At 41.4% G+C, this 17,999-nt stretch overlaps 1 protein-coding gene across 2 annotated transcripts in view; it reads left to right on the top strand.

Moving 5' to 3' along the window:
- The window catches only part of Tmep (Transmembrane endosomal protein), a 139,397-nt gene that overhangs the window by 5,128 nt on the left and 116,270 nt on the right, over positions 1-17,999 (top strand). For both annotated transcript variants that reach the window (XM_071665170.1, XM_071665169.1), the window contains exon 2: positions 1,239-1,481. In XM_071665170.1, coding sequence (XP_071521271.1) covers positions 1,245-1,481 — 237 coding nt within the window. In that variant the 5' untranslated portion in view covers positions 1,239-1,244. The remainder of the gene's footprint in view (positions 1-1,238; positions 1,482-17,999) is intronic.

Raw genomic sequence — 17,999 nt, 5'->3', positions numbered from 1 at the left:
CTTATTCTGTAGTGCTGTAGTTCTGGAGTTCTTTAGTAATGGACACTGTTGCTGTAGCCACCCCTTTGAGGGAGTTCCAATTGGAACAGGCATCAGTGATATAGGTAGATAGATAGTTAGATAGATACTCTGTAGTACTTTACTACTACATCAAAAGAACAGCCATTCTTTAATGTTTTTGAAGTAATCAGTGTAATGGATTGTACATTATTTTGAATTGCTGATTGGGAATTTAGGGCTTGAGATTGCGAATGTTGCCAAATTTTAGTCTCAGGAAGTGCAGTGGCAGAAGAGAACAGTAGTTTTTGTTTGTTGAAAGTAAGAATATTTTGCATGTTCTCAGAAATTAGATTCAAGAATATTTTTTTCATATGTACGTACAGCTTCAAGTCCAGATATGACTTAAAAGTAGTTAAATGAAAGAAGTTATGAATTTCACATGAGACGGATCAAAATAGTCGTACCTCAAAAATATGACTGCAGTAAGTCTACCAGCACAAGACCAAAACAGTGACATACTTCCAAGATAATGAAAATGAAAAAAAAATCTCATCTGTGTAGATACAATAATTGGATGAGATTTTAATAGGTTCTGATTATCATCTTGAATGATTTTTCATTTTTTGATTGTACAAGCAAACCCCATATTTTCCTTCATCATCATTCCTTACCCACATATGTGTTATCTTTTGTCAGAAGATAGGAAAAAGAACTGGAATTCCTATGTGCACATTCAGTATATAGAATTTATTTTACTAAATGTACACATTTGAAGGACAGGTTTTGCCACTACACACTTTAACTCAAACTATCATTACCTGTTGTTTGTAGATTAGGAACCAGACCCTCTCAGATTTTCATGGGGTAAATTATATTATTGACACTAGAAAATTTGCACCCCTCTTAGTTTGGATATTTTTCCCATACCTGATGGAAGAAAAAATGTTCAGATATCACAGATTAATCAGTTACTGTTGTTTAGCTTTAGGTTTTCAACATTGGTGTCCAGGGTTTTCTTTGCAAAGCAGTCCAGGCTGGCTGATTCAGACCAGCATGATCCCTCTCTCAAACCATATAAAGAACCTGGTACTGTATGTAAAAGATTAATCCTGACTTTTGAAGACCAGAGTAATGGTTCCTTATAGGTGATTGTATGTGGAAATCATCCATTACTTAGAATCAACAAGAATGATGTTGGATGCAGTGGTGACTTGGATTTTATATTTTATTTCATGCAGGTGTGAATGGTTAGCGTAATGAGTGTGGGAGATGATGACGGTGAGTCGGCCACGATGACGGCACCAACAACAGCAGTAGTGACTGATTCCACCCACCCCGACACCTCCACCCTCACTCCCCTTGCATCCTCTGAGGGCCCCAGCATAGAACAAAATGAAAACCTCCTCTTTTTGCAGACTACTGCTGCACAAACCATAGCTGGGGCCTTTGTGTGGGCAGCACTGCTCATCACATGTCATCAGGTAGGTCTCATCACCACTGTCCTTGAGGGAATTCTGATGGTTTGTATTCCCAGGCTTAATATAGTACACCTTTTTCATATGTAAACTATATATAAATACCCTTCTCTTTTTTTATAAAAGAGATGTAAAAATGTGCTAGTAATCTTGACTGGTCGTATTTTTTGTCTTGATTATATTATCAAAACCTTGGTTGCTCAGTTCCTGGGACCAAACTTTTTATGTATCTTCCATGCTCGTAAAGCTTGAAATGTTCCTATCTAAAGTCTCTCTTTTCAGTATTTGATTATACCAGGTTGCTAGCTGACTTTTGATATATATAGTCATCCATCAAAGAATCTCAGTATGGGAAGATAATCTTCAGTCCAAATGTATCCAAAATTTTAATGTTTAAGGCTTTTGCCAATGTTGAGTATGATTTTTTTGAAGTCTGAACCAGAGGTAATAGTGCTCCATGTTTTTCCAAGTTATTTTGTTAAAAGTGAGGACTGAAGAATTTTGGTAAGTACATTGAATTGGGTTCAGTAGTGCATTATTGAAAATGTATGTGCACATGGTGTGTTGCATATGAATTGCCTTTAAAGACAAGAAAACTCCATTGTAAAGACTGATATCTGTAATCTAAAATCTAAAGATTGGTCAGTCCCAGGGAATTCACATGGGAGATCTTTTACCAGTTGCTCACTCACCTAAATACATTTGTAACTAATGGTCTTTATTATTATTCCTCATTCATCAGTGTTTTTTATAGGTGAAACTGAACCAGTATCTTCTTCCTGTCCCACAATAGATTTGTCACTCAGGTGTTTCATTACCAGATTGCTTTTACAGATTGTATTTTGTAATTGATTTTATGAATTTCAGTTTTTAATGATTTGAATGTTTTCATCTATCCGTTCCTGTACTATTGTTATGGTTTATATACATGGTTTTCTAGTATCTTTCTTAGTTTAGTTATTTTTTTATTTTATTCTTTTTAGTCTTTCCTGCTCTTTCATTATCTACTTCAGCTTTATGCTCGTAAAAAAAATTACCAGTCATCATATGAGAAATTTACTGTTGCTCCTCATCACTTACAATTTGTTTCATCTGAATAGCATGACAAACACCCAGGGATAATTTTTTATATTTATGTCGTTTATCCATCTCTTCTACATTGTTGAAAGTCACACTTTAACTTGTAAATGAATGTTGTTCATTTTAAAAAACAAAATCAGATACTGATGAGAATGTATACTTTTGTTTTTTTTTTGACACTTGAAAAATTTAGGCTTAAAACTCATTATTCTAGACTTGATTTCATAAGTTGATTTAATAATTTTTTTGTCTAATTAGTATTTTGTACTCATTTTATTAGTATGTAGGATACATTGCACACATATCTTCCTTGGAACACCTTCCAAGTTTACAAACTAATAAATGGGCCTTACCTTACTGAAGGAGTCCTTTCTGTCCTATATGAGGTTAGGATAGGTTAGGTTAGGTTAGGTTAGGTTAGGAGTGTGGGGAGTGTGGCTTTTGATGGGTGATTATCTGGTGGCTTCAAGTTTGAGACTGAGAGGTTGGCTGTTTAGTGATTGTCAGGTTATTTCATTGTACATATGTTTTGTCATTGTTATACTTGTTGGGGATGGGGGTATCCTTTACGAGAGATTACAGAAGTCTGAGACAGGGGTAAGCTTTTTATATCTACTTGGAAGTTGGTGGTTAGTTATTGAGTGATTTGGTTGGAAGGGGTCTACGGCTTTTGTAAAGAATTGGATGCCAAGCCCGCTGAGATGGGTCTGTATTGGGAGGATCTTTGTTTTATTGTCAAGATGTTGAGCTTTTTTCGTAGCTAGGCAACCAGTGATTGTTCCAAGTGCACTGTTTTGTATGCTTTGAACTTTATGTACTTTAAGAGGGTGGAAGACCAGGCAGGTGAGTCATAGTTTAAAGTGGAGCACAAGTAAGTTTAGAGTAAAAGTGAATAAAATCAAGGTTATTAGGTGTAGCAGGAAAGAAAAAAGGTTAGTTGAGGTGTGTTTGAATGGAGTATCTGTGGAAGAAGCGAAGTGTTATGTTTCTAGGCATGGGCATGGCAGCATATGGAACCATGGAAAGGCAAGTGTCATATGATGAGTGAGGGTGCAAAGTGGGGTTGATATTTGGGTGGATGAAAATGGGTATGTTTGAAGGTATAGTAGTCCCAAGCGTGGCATGGGTGCGATGCATAGGCTATGGATGAGGATGTGCGAAGGAGGATGGATGTGTTGGACATAAAATGTTTAAGGACAATATTTGGTGTGAGGAGGTTTGATTGGGTAAGTAATAAAAGGGTAATAGGTGCAGTAATAAAAAGTTTGGATAAGAAAGCTGGGGATGGTATGCTGAAATGGTTTGGGCATATGGAGAATGAGTGAAGAGTCGTTGTCAGAAGTGGAGCCAACAAGGAGAGACCAAATTGGAGATGAAGGGATGGAGTGAAAAAGGTTTTGAGTAAGCGGGACTAGAACATACATATCAGCCCAATCTATGTTGTAAAGGTGTGAAGCATGGGCCTTTGATCAAGAATTGCAGAAGAGGATGGATATGTTGGAAATGAAGTACTTAAGGATAATTGAGGGTTGATTGAGTGAGAAGTGATAGGGTAAGAGAGAGGTGTGGCAGTTAGAGAGAGCTTAGAGGGATTGCTAAAATGGTGTGGACATATGGAGAGGATGATTGAGGAGAAGCAGACTGAGCAGGTATATGTGCCAGAAATGGATGGGACTAGTAGAAGGGGAAACCGTAGTGGAGGTTAAGGTTGTATTGAAAGATGCTTCAAGGAGTCGGGGCCCAAATATGTAAGAGGGTGTTAGGCGTGCATAGGTTAGAGTGAATTGGAGCTGTGTGGTACACAGGTGCTCAGAGGGTGTACTTTTTTTGTTTACTGATAGTTATTACTGGATTATATTTCATTTGTGATGCTTCCCTATGTAGGTTGACGAGGACAGTTATAGTTATTTCTGGATCTTGTTTCAGTCATTTGTGCTAGTTTCCAGTTTAGACTGATGACTGTCCTCTCTGTACCAGTCCAGTTTAGAAAGAGACCCGAGGTATTACTAGAAAGAAAACTGTATCCAAATGAGCTTGTTCTTTAGTTTGAGGTGATGGTGAAGCTTCAGGTCAAATGAGTTATCAACCATGACTAGCTTTCCTATCCTTTATCTTGTTTTGTTTACTTAGGTATCGTTTTCTAGGCTTTTATCTTAATCACTGCAGTGATCCATCAGCCTTTTGCATGTTTCATGTGTTGAGTCATTTATCACATGGACTTTACATAGATGATAGTAGCAGTGCATTGTTTTGCTCATATATTGGGTGTTTTAATGATTTTTTATGTGCTAGAGTTATGATAAAAGAGTGTGTTTGTTACTGGTGTTTGAGCCAGCACATTTTGCGTCATTTGGATGTGTATAGGGCGAGCAGTGTAGTGCTTCTTCAGACACATGTTGGTCAATTCTTAGTACCTGTTCCCCGAAAAAAACCTTCACACCCTCTACCCAGTACGGAATGAAAGTGATGTACAGTGTGTGTTGTTTTCGTAGAAGTACTGTAACAGTGATTGGCTTCTTGTGTGTATGTGTCTACGTTAACTAATTTGGTGTGTCTTTTTCTCCTTGTGATCTTTACGTTTATATCCAGCACTCCCTCCTAGTAGAGTTGATGGTGGTTGTAAGTTGACGTTGGATGTGCTGTATATGTAGAGCTTTGGTTGTGTTTAATGTATACTGTTGGTTCAGCTCATGATGTCATGATGCTAGCACAGGTTTAGTATGTCAGTAGCCAGGCTTGCCCATACCACGATAATCAGTTATTATCTTCCTTGACCGTGTTACCCAACGTGATAGCAGGTGACGTCACCAGCAGTTGGTTAGTTGATAATGTTGGTGATATAAGCAAACGGAAATTTATCTAATATCGGCGGGTTGAATTTACAGGACTGAGAAAGTGGGTGTTTGTGTGCTGTTGTAAAACAAAAGTATATTTATTTCTTATGTATGACATGTATGTTACAAATTATAGGTAAGATTTCGTGACTGTACATACACGTATGGTACTTGTTCCTGCTGCTTCATTGCCACCACCTCTTGCTGCTTTTCCAGCACCTCATTTACCACCACCACCGCTAGCTACTGCTTGTCCTCCTCGGCTGCCACTATGTCCACTAGTAGTAATACCACTTTGCTCCCCATGCTGCTGCTCGTTCTACTGTTGCCGTTTCTTCCCCGTTCTCTCTTACAAAGCGTTCATTAAAGTTCCTTTTTTTTGGGAACAGATATGACTTAGTAATGTCTGCCTTTATATATGACACTGGTTGGAGACAAGCATAGTACTGTAAGAGCAAACACATTTTTAGATGGACTTGGAACACCTGAAGTGAATTGTTCGTGAGAATCTAGGCTATGGTCTCATGAAAGGTGAACCTGGTTAACTCTGATAGCGTTATATAATTGTGAACATAAAACCTTACGGGAATCTGCCATGAAAATTGTGAGGCTGATAAACCCCCAACATAAAACTGGTACTTGTTTCTTTTCATTCCATAATTAGAAAATATATTTTGAGTCCCATTGAAGATCCGTTAGCGTTGATTTTATGAGTGCCTCAGGGTTCGTGGTTACGTGTGTTGGTACAAGTGGTTTGGGCGTCTACCACATTTGAGACAAGTTTTAGGTCCCGCGGATGGGAAAAAATGAGATACATGAAGCTAATAAAGTGTGTGTGTGTGTGTATTTGGATAGTCTATTCGAGATACAAAGTTTCTTCCCTCAGTTGAGAAAGTTAGATTCACCTTCGTAAATGAAATCGAGACGTGTCTGATCCGTTAATGTTTTGTGTTATTTTCCGATTTTCCTTCATGATTTAGGCTATAGAACACAAAATTTTGGGCGCATTGGAAGTGGTGAACTCTTAGAATAGCGGTGATGTGTGGCAGGTCGAGGGTTACGTGGAGAATGAGGCCGGGAGGTAAAATGGCCTTTGTGGTTTCGGTGGTAGGTGGAGTGCTGGGCGAGAGAAGGAAACCTATTCTGATGGTTGTTATGGCCTAGTTTTGCTGGCCTCGCAGTTCACTGCTGTTGGCAGCAGTCATCATTTGCACTATGTCATGCCAACATACCCTATTAGTACATCACACTGATCCCTTAAGCATTGTTCCTTGAAGCCGGATGTGTGAGTCATTTCTATAGTTACGAACTGTACAGGTAGGTTACCAGATCTTTTATTTCAAGGTGCAGGATTCGCCATCTTTATTTTTAAAGGTTGGGGATAAAGGGATATTTTTTATTTTGGGGGGGGGTTGATTTAAAGTATTTGAACGATGAGTTACACAATTTGTCATTTATTATTGATTTCAGAAGTAAATTTGTACGAACATGAAAGAAAGAGAACGAAAAAATATAATTATAATACGTATGTGAGAACGAAGTATTGAAAATATGAACGTAAAACAAATATTCTTTATAGATTATGTTTGTGATGTTTCATGTCAGTGTATTAGTGCCGTCTAACAATGGGACAGTTATGCTTCCAGAGAGTCGTTTTCTGAAAATATTTGAGACAGGGCAGTGAAATAGTGAATAGTCCCGGATATAGGGAATGCATGGCAGTGCTATTTCGCCTTTGTACCCCTTGCCGTCATATTCTTGTATACCCTTTTCTTTAGATTCCAAGAACGTTACTAACAATCCATATCTTTTATTTCTATGTATAGTGTTGACATAAATATTATGATGAGTGTTGGCAAAAATAGTACAGTATTCGAGAGCTGGCAAGTGATAAAAGGCAGATTCTTTGGTTTGGTGCTTTCTTTATGGAGATAGACAGTAGAATTTTAATATGCCAACTCCTTTAGAAGAATTCTCGTCATTGGACATAAACCATATGATTTGTGTGTGTGTGTGTGTGTGTGTGTGTGTGTGGAATTAGACTGGCGATAAAGATTTTCGGTTGATGGTTATTTTTTTCTACTGGCCATTGTCACCCCAGATTTGATAGGCCTAAAGATCCAATAACCAGCCAGCCATCATCATTCGCATAGATGAGTCACTTAGATAATAGTTAAACCAACAGCTGTGTTGTGAGATGCAAGACTCTAGTTGTTATGTGTTCTCAGTTGGCGGGTCCTGTTTTCATGTATTTGGATACATGTCATATCCGGTGATAAAAGTTTGACTTAATTTTCCGTATTTGTCTTGGCCATTCAGGCATTGTGTTAAGCGTTTTGATTTTGGCCGAGTTGGATTGCCGGCCATTTTGAACTTTCATTTATGGACGGTCAACTCCTTTGTCCCGTCTGAACGCCAACAGGCGACACATTAGGAGGTGCTCAGTTTGGTGTCTCTGTAAGTTTATGCTGACTTGACCAGATCTCCTGTGTGCTGGCTTTGATACCTACATTTGTGCTGACCGTACAGTAAGAGTAATCTTGGCTTAGGATGGGTATTACGTACCTTCTCTTACTAAACCTTTATCTCGCCATAGTGGGATATAATGTTACCCTATGTTTCTTGCTTCTGGGACAGAGCATAACAGGTCATGAAACCTTTCCTCTGTGCTGAATCGCATACCGCCTTCATTTTTTTTTTTTTTTTCTTAGAATCATTGTGCCGACCTGTTATTCCGTGATGTTGTTTCCCTCTCTCTCTCTCTCTCTCTCTCTCTCTCTCTCTCTCTCTCTCTCTCTCTCTCTCTCTCTCTCTCTCTCTCTCTCTCTCTCTCCTTCACGTATTATATCAGCCACTCCTGTCGTGACCCTGTTAGCGTAAGTCCCCAGCCTCTGTGGCATAAACCCGCTCGCACATGGGCTGCTGCTCTTCGTCGCTTCTCTATGGAGACAACATGGGCTGCTGCTGTTCGTCGCTTCTCTATGGAGACAAGTCAGAAGGATTTATCACTGTGTTACCTCCTGATTCTCATATTATGAAGTTTTAGATCTTCCTCCGTAATCTTCCACCTTTTAAGTCTACTACCACAAACACTGAAGGAGGCCACTAATTATTCTTGCATTATTTTCTCGTACGTGTTATTGCACCATTTATCTGAGATGGCCATGATAAGGGCTTATTTGTGGATGTTTGGTGTGAGCTGCAACAAGAAGAAAATCAAAAAATTAAGGAAAAAAAAATCACTGGCATTTACAGCGCCTGGTAGAAGAAGTGGTTTCCACGTGGGCGAAGATTTTAACCTGCGGAATGATACGTCCAGTTATATCTGGCTGATACAAGATAAAGCCTTTTGGCTTGGGAATACACAGGTGTGATTATTGTGGGAAGTATTGTATATGTTGGTAACGAGATGATGAAAAGGGTAGTGTCACTACACTTCAGCTAACGTGTGTTACGTGGTAGGGATGATTAGACGTATGAGGGTTGAAGGACACTCTTAACAGTACGATATTGATCTTGTAGGAGTCATTTTCTTAGGTGGTTTAGAGAAAGAGGAGGAGGAGTAGGAGAGAAGAGGCAGCGTTAGTCGTTAGCAATATAGCCGTGAACTTTGACCTCCCTCGCTGCACAGCCTCTGCGTGACTCCTCTTTGTGAGGGTCTTCATGGCTCTCCGCCAGAGATTATCTGTAGCCGTTCCCCATGGTAAGGTCATGCGAGATCAAGATATAGATTTGGACTTCGTCAGGAAGGACGGACGGACCAGGTCGAGGCATCTGATTATATAAATGTTTCTACAGGTTCCTGGTGTTGGTATCGGCCCGGTGGTCGTGCCGATGGCGGGCTGATCCCCGCCTCACCCACTCACGCCACCCACACCCAGGCACTGCTGGTCATACTGACTAGCTAGCGTCTCTCTCTCTCTCTCTCTCTCTCTCTCTCTCTCTCTCTCTCTCTCTCTCTCTCTCGTCATTTCCCGTACATACGCAGTATACTGATGCAATGTGTCACACACTTTTGTCATAGGGTAGGAGCACTGGATTTGGGTTACAAACGACCGCCATATGTAGTTAGGTCCTTGTCATGGTGTCGTCTGTCATCGGAAGTGGAGAACACAATATCAGAAAGTGTCTCCTGACCCTTCTGAGCTGGTGAATTGTGTTATCTGGGCCATGTTGCAGTGCTGCAAGGAACCATCTGGCTTTTGTTAACGTGGGTAGCCTTGGACGAAAGAAGTGAATTGGGGAAATAACATTTTTGTATTACTCTGTTGTTGGCCTGTCCAACCGCAAGCAATAAGTCACCATCGACAGCATTATGTCATCGCTGGCTGATGGGAAAGAGGACATTGTCCTCGAATCGTCCTCGCTGAAGTGGAGTTCAGCAGCGTAATCCTCCTCTTGTGTGGAGCGCAACCTCGAACCTCCAGTGGCCTCGTCAGAAGGATCCAAGGTGTACTTGTTCGTCGTTTCCCACAACCATGAAGAGACCAAGAAAAGACCTCATGCGCATACACACACACACACACACACACACACACACATATATATATATATATATATATATATATATATATATATATATATATATATATGTACACACGTATTCTTTTCATACGTATTCGCCATTTCCCGCGTTAGCGAGGTAGCGTTAAGAACATAGGACTGAGCCTTAGAGGTAATATCCTCACTTGGCCCCCTCTCTGTTCCTTCTATTGGAAAAATTAAAACGGGAGGGGAGGATTTCCAGCCCCCTCCCTCCCCTTTTAGTCGCCTTCTGCGACATGCAGGGAATACGTGGGAAGTATTTTTTTCTCCCCTATCCCAAGGGGTATATATATTATCCCTCGGGATAGGGGAGAAAGAACACCCACGTATTCCCTGCGTGTCGTAGAAGGCGACTAAAAGGGGAGGGAGCTGGGGGCTGGAAATCCTCCCCTCTCTCTTTTTTTTTTTTTTTTCCAAAAGGAGGAGCAGAGAACGGGGCCGGGTGAGGATGTTCCCTCGGAGGCCCAGTCCTCTGTTCTTGGCGCTACCTTGCTTGTGCGGGAAATGGCGAATAGTATGAAAGAAGAAAAGAATATATATATATATATATATATATATATATATATATATATATATATATATATATATATATATATGTGTGTGTGTGTGTGTGTGTGTGTGTGTGTGTGTGTTTGTGTACACCTTTTATTAATCTGAAATGACGTCTACTCAAGCTGGTTTGCTTAACCAATGATATTGTTCGATCTTCCTCATTTACATATCGCAGCCGAAATACAATTTTAGCGTTGTCCCGGATATGGAAATAAATAATTTAGATTCGACAGTTAACAATCTTTCTGATTTAAGCATCATAAGTGACATTTCGGTAGTAAAAGATGACAACTACCAGTATAAGATTCTCGGAAGACCCACATAGAGTATGTGCAGTGTGTCCAGTGGCCACTTGAATATAAAGTTAGCACATGTAGAAAGAGGCATATACCAAGATGAAGTCACCCAAGGATTTGGTTGTTCGTCATCCCTCACAAACTTCTCGTCGTGTCGTCTATTTTCAAAATGGGTCAGGACGTTGTCGATCATTGCCTCTGTTCTGGTAGGCCATATATGTGAGTTTAGGCTAAGAGTGTTGAGTGGAGCGGCAAGTGAATGGCGGGTGCTCAGACAGACACTGTCTCGCTCACCGCGGAGGAAGGTGTTATTTTGTTGCTGGCCTGGGAATGTGTAGGGCTTCGTCAGCTCACTCGTACCCTCCATTTTCAAGGTTTTCCCATGTTCGTCTCTTACTGTGTCTTTAATATACAGCCTTTCTCATCAGCCTTTGTCTCAGTGGCGGTGTTTAATTGGTATGTCGCACACTGATAGGGTTTGTGTCTCACAGTGATGGGGTTTATGTGGTACGCGTTGACACGTCAAGGCCCCTCAATGTCAAGGTAAGTTTGTGTTATTCATTGTCAAGGACTTATGCATTGATCTTATTAATCTTCATTGCCAAGGTTTGGTGGTCTTTTAAGGTTATTTGTTTGTCCCTGAGTTACAAGGTTGCTTGTGTCTCGAAATGTCAAGGTATTTACCTATGTACCCGTTACCATGGTTTCAAAGGTCTTTAACCCCACGCACGTTGGTCTGAGAGCTGACTGACTCTTGGGTGTTGCTCCTGAGCTCCGTCTGGCTGTTGGAGATTGCGACCGGCAGTCTTACTTTGAGTTTGGTTGTTGATAACAGTGGCTCATCAACGTGTACCTCTGGCTCATTGTGTGAGCGATGATGCCATAGGATTAGAGTTAAACAATGGACCTTTTTTCAGACCTCAGTGACCACAACTTTGTAAATTGTTTCTGATGCCTGATGACATTGTATTAAGGAGTTTTGGGCCCGCCCATACTTTAGTCTTCTCCCTTACTTATTGCACCTTTCATTTTCGTAATGGAATATTATATGATCTGTGCCTGCCTTGCAAGTGCGGCGCTGTTAGTGAGTGCAAATAACGAAGCTCTCCGGGATTTTCCCCAGTGTAAATCTATACTCTGGGGAATAAACTTAATTTTCAGTCTTTCCCAGTTGTTCAGGTTCATAAGCGTCGTTCTGATGTATGAAAAATCTTTTCCACACGTATAATTTGCGTCCGGTCTGACAGGTCATGTCAGCATACAGCAGTGTTGTGGTGGTGTCTCAGAATAGTAATTCCTTGACAGGTGTTATAATTAGTTGTACTTCCCGTGTCCTCGAGGTCCGTAACATCCAGCCTAGCATCCTTACGCAATATACATCTGTTTTTAAGAATGAGAACGTTATGCTCAGTGTTCTTAAAAAAAAAAAAACATATGTCTATTCCTGAAAGAAGACTTGTCGTGTCCTCTTGTAATTTGTGACACTTCTGATGTATAATGCCCATCTGCTTCATCTATTATCACGTAAAAAGGATGAAAGGAAACTTGGTGTTGTTTCGTTGTGTCAGGCGTGAGAATGATAGAAAAAAAAGGTCAGAATGGTTAATACCTTTTGGCTTGGAAGGCATTACTTAATGTGCCTGATGCACAACAATGGGTTATCCTGTGTTAACAAATAAATCGTTTATGCGGGGCTTCCCATTGTCTCAGTTATGACTATGACACGTTTTGTATACCACCTGATCATTGATACATCATAAGATCTTGCACGTATTATTGGGAACGTTCGCAGTGTGACAAGAGAGTGTTGAGCGTGAGGGAAGGTACACCGTTGGAAGACTGGTGTGTGTGTGGTGTGTGTCACGTGAAAAGTGTTATGCAGGTTGGGGTAGGTAGGAGCACCGGTGTTCTTGTTGAAAGTAGTACTCTTCTTCGGCTATCGCAGCCATTGTGTTAGTTTTACGTGTAAAACAACGATATATATATATATATATATATATATATATATATATATATATATATATATATATATATATATATTCTTTCATTCTATTCGCCATTTCCCGCATTAGCGAGGTAGCGTTAAGAACAGAGGACTGGGCCTTTGAGGGAATATCTTCACCTGGCTCCCTTCTCTGTTCCTTCTTTTGGAAAATTAAAAAAAATGAGAGAGGGCAGGATATATATATATATATATATATATATATATATATATATATATATATATATATATATATATATATATATTGAAATTATTTTCTTCAGTATAACGAGATATATAATGTGATTTGTTTTAATCATTATTGTTAGTAGTATGTTGTGCTGGTGTAGGTATGGATCTTCATGTCATATCAGGTTATTACATATTGATCCTTTATGAATTATGAAACAAGCAGAGCTATGTTGTTGCTGTGGGCACAGCAGTTCGCCACGGAGTTTTGGCGTTGCATCGCTTGGCGAATGAATGATTATCATTGGTGTTTCCGTTCGTTCTTCGTGTTACTGGGAAGTTGGTTGGTGTAAGTTTTCAGCGATTTGTTTGTGAGGCAGCAGAAGGTAGACGAAGTATATAAAACATAACTGATGAACGCCCCCTCACACAGTCATAGAATTTTGTATATAATTGCTGATAATGGCTTCTGGATTGTCGAGATGGAAAGTCATTCGAGAAACTTACCTTTTACATACCTTAGTAAGGTTTTGGATGGTCTTCTGTTCCTACATCTTTCCTGCTTCGTCAAGCTGTTCGAAGCTGGAACCTATATGCTTGGCGGGTGCACCTGTCAGATAGGTAATCAGTTGGTGTATGATTAATATTTGAATTTCTTTTACGATATTTTGGACCGAAAAAAGGATCACAGAAACACGGATGATAACACAATGATGTTTTTGGATAAACACAGAGTTGATACATCTCAGGGGGAGCGCTATGCTACCGCTGGTGCAGGATTGGTTAAGAACGTTAGGTTGTGTAGCAGAAATCTCGTGGTGCTGGTACAGGGGCAGATTTGATACGGGGCTCTAGGAGATGCATGTCTGGATCTCGAGGTGCCTCTTCAGGAGAGATTGTGCAGCAGAATGGATGAGGAGTTACTAAGGTCGTGTACCGTTGCTAGTCAAGTTGTTGCGTCAGATGAGAGGCAGTTCAGGTTCCGTAGTTTGGACAGTGTTCGGTGGTGGTTGCTGGGTTCTTACTTACAGGGACAGACACATAGCGAAGATCTTTTGGGTACTGCAGAAGAAGGCGTTGAATGATAGATAGGGTTCCTTTTGGGCAGAGGAAAGGTGTCAAAGTCACTAGGGTTCCTTTTGGCAGAGGAAAGGTGTCAAAGTGACTAGGGCTTCCCTTTGGCAGAGGAAAGGTGTCAAAGTCACTAGGGTTCCTTTTGCCAGAGGAAAGGTGTCAAAGTCACTAGGGTTCCTTTTGGCAGAGGAAAGGTGTCAAAGTCACTAGGGTTCCTGTTGGCAGAGGAAAGGTGTCAGTTGCTACAGTAGATGGAGAATCTCCGCTGGCTGCTGTGAGGGAGGTAAAAGCCTCGAGTCACACGACCATGAAGTGTTGAGGCACCGGTGCATTGCACTTGTCTGAAGCCACTTGACTGCTCGGCTAACGGGTGAACTTCTACATGGATACCTATGGGGTAAGTCAGGTTCTGCCACGCCGGTAGCATTGATTTTGTGGGCACGGCCACCAACTCATCACGGTGGTCCTTTTGTAAGATTTAAAAGAACATATTGTAAAGTGTCTCAACCAGCTGTGGTCTTTGGCCTATGATTTACCATCGAGAAACAGTAGAGGTGCTACAGTAGTTGCTTTGGAACTGGTACCTCTACCCGAGAGGCATCAGAAACTGATTGTATAACAAAAAGTTTTGATGATTAGATGATTGTATATCCATCAGCACAGTCTTGAACTTATTCCCACTCTGCACACTGTGTCTGACGTAATACTGTAGTTAAGTTTGTCAAAGCCTTCCCAAAGTTCGTGTTTATCACATCCACTATGTTTGTATTTCGTTATCTGAAAATTCGGTGGACATCAAGCGACTGAGATAGGCTTGATTTTCGTAGTGTGAAACCATATATTATTGCACTGGGTTTTGCGTATTACGTGAAGTAGTTCCCCTAACTTCTTAGGCCTCGCGAAAAAAATTGGAAATGTTGAGACGTTGAATGGCATTTGGGTTGTATGTTTTGTGAATTGCTTTGCCTTTTTCCTTGTAGAGAGGGGCTTTGTGAGCCAGATTCGAACTCGGGAATTTTACCAGAGTGGTCGATCTGGAGGATGTTCAGTGCCTTTGTTAACGGAACTGCGGTATTTCTTTAGAGAGTTGCAGGTGTAGTCTTTGGTTAGAAAGCATAGGGTTGCCTTAAGTGGCCCTCCCGAAGCCCTGGGACCTGCTGATGAAATCAAGTAATTTATTACGTGGCGGGTAGGTGGTTGAGGGCTTTGATTGCTGCTGTTTACCAAGTTCTTCCCAATAGCTCTAGAGATGAGTCACCACCGCACGTGAACAACCACAGATGTTATCTGGATGGTGTTGCGTTATCACACAATTCATTGCGTTACTCATGAATTTGTTTATCTTAGTAAGAGAGGTCTAAATATAAAGATTTTTCTCTGGGAAACAGATGTCTGAAAATCCGTATTTATTTATAGGGATTATAATACATCATTTGATACTTAGTGGTCTTTTTAAAACTGAGAAGACGACTGTTACTTGTGTCATATTCTCCTCGTACATATTTATGTCGTCGTATAATCTAGTTTGGGAAATGCAGGGCAGGCCGATCCGTTGTCTGTACAGGTGTCTGGTTTGAGAATGTTGGCGGTAACTTTCTCTGTGTCTGGGGTGTGTGGGCTGGACTGGTCTTGGCTCTGGAGGTAAACCCTCTCCCTCTCTCCCGATGGATACACGTGGGCAGCGCGGTAGGTGAGGGCTGTAGAAGTGTTCTGTATGTAAGGCTGTATAGGTCAGTCTGGCGTACACGTCACTACCTGCTGATGGTGGGCAGCGCGGTAGTCGGTGAGGGATGTAAGAATGTAGACCAGTTGGGGTGTGTGTAGGATGTAGGTGGTGGTCGTGCACACACAACTGTCCCCCCACCAGAAGGTGGTGTCGCCTCCATTTCCTGGTGACCGGAGTATCGTAAATCGCGTTGTTGTTGTGTTGGTTTAAAGCGGTGTAAAAACTAGGATAGTAGAGCGCTCGCCACTCGTGGTTGGTGGGTGGTTGACTCCCTCCCTGGGTATTCCTGCACTACTGGTGCTACGTGCACGTCTTTACAAAGGGGGGGACGTGCTCTTAGTCATTTATCGTGACACTCGCTGGGGTATTGGTTCATATATTTCATGGCGCTTGCTGCTGCCACTGTTAAAAATATATATATGGTGTCGTCTACAGTCACATCAAAAGTTGTTTACTGTGTATGTGATGACCTTCGTAACTGTTATGACCTAGACAGTTATCGTTATGATTCTAAATCTTGTAAATCAATGTTGGCACCGTTAACACAGACGGCCATCATGTAGGTCCGTAGATCACTGTTAGCACCGTTGACACATGGCCAGTATGGTAACAATATCACTACAACCGTGAGGTCTCTCGCCATTCAGTAAGATATCACTACAACCATGAGGTCTCTTGCCATTCAGTAAGATATCACTACAACCCAGAGGTTTCACCGTTCAGTAAGTTAATATTACAACCACGAGATAGAATCCGTGTGGTCTTCTGTGGTGAGGACAGGGTGGACTCTGGATGTAGCCAGAGCAAGTGTGGAATGTTGGGGGAGAGATAACCAGTGTTATCAATATTATGAAAAAAAGAAGAAATCCTTTGCGTTACATGACGACAGCTAGAGAATGCATGTGAGCGAATGCGGCCTTTTTTTCTCTTCCGTCTGCTCCTGTCGCTACTTCGCCGCCAACGCGGGAAACGACGAACAGTTATGAAAAATAGATAGATTGTCGTGACGCTCACACACAGCATACTCGGCGATTAATGTACCTGCAGTTAGATGCCTGGAAGGTCTTCCAAGAGCCAGCAGGGGCCGGCCAAGTTGTTCGAGGCCGCGAGCAGCACGCCCACATAATCAACACAGCCTAGCACGTCGCTGGTCTGGGTCGGACGTAACCACCACAGCCTAGCTCCGTAGCAGGTCTGGCCCCCATAACCACCACAGCCTAGCCCCTAAGCTGGCATAGACCCACTTGATCACCACAGCCTCGCACCTAGCTGGTCTGGTACACTTCATGTATTCAACTTATCCAATGCCTTTTTTAAATATCTACTGTCCCTTATATTGTTTCCGATGGCAGCAGGCCAAGCTTGGTCTGGTACACTTCATGTATTCCTCTTATCCAATGCCTTTTTTAAATTTCTACTGTGTCCCTTATATTGTTTCCGATGGCAGCTGGCCAAGCTTGGTCTTGGAACCCCCGGATGTCCAAGATGGTTTTCACTTTTGTTTTCACCGTTTCATTTCGGTGCGGTAATATTTTACAGAGTTTTCCACGCTGTCGTGCTGTCTTTGAATGTAGATTAGGATTTGTGCCTTCCAGGATATCTTCAAGTTTACATAATGATATTGTTCTGTGTTTACACTCCATGGAGTAGTGTAGCCTCGGTGACTAAAGTCATTCGCAGATGTCCAGGTCGTGTATCACGTTAGGCTAGTACAGTCGTCCCCAGATATTCAGGTCGTTTATCATGTCAGTACAGTCGTTCCTAGATATTCACATCGTTTATCATGTCAGTACAGTCGTTCCTAGATATTCACATCGTTTATCATGTCAGTACAGTCGTTCCTAGATATTCACATCGTTTATCATGTCAGTACAGTCGTTCCCAGATATTCTGGTCGTTTATCATGTTAGTACAGTCGTTCCCAGATATTCACATCGTTTATCATATGTCAGTACAGTCGTTCCCAGATATTCTGGTCGTTTATCATGTTAGTACAGTCGTTCCCAGATATTCACATCGTTTATCACGTTAGTACGGCCCTTGAGAGATCTTTCCACACATTCTAACTGCACTTCCTCCCGCAGTGAAACGATGTCAGTACACAGCTGCGTTTGGTTCGTGAGAGTATTAACGCCGTGGAGAGAGTTGTCACTTTTTTTTTCCTCTCGTCTCGAAGGTCTACAAGGTCCCCAGCCTGCCATCTTTTTCGAAGATGCGTAACTATAGCCTTTGTTCGTTAGAGGTGCG

Source organism: Panulirus ornatus, chromosome 9 (genome assembly GCF_036320965.1).
Source record: "Panulirus ornatus isolate Po-2019 chromosome 9, ASM3632096v1, whole genome shotgun sequence".
In the NCBI taxonomy this organism is placed as follows: domain Eukaryota; kingdom Metazoa; phylum Arthropoda; class Malacostraca; order Decapoda; family Palinuridae; genus Panulirus; species Panulirus ornatus.
This window is presented reverse-complemented; position numbering and strand designations above follow the sequence as displayed.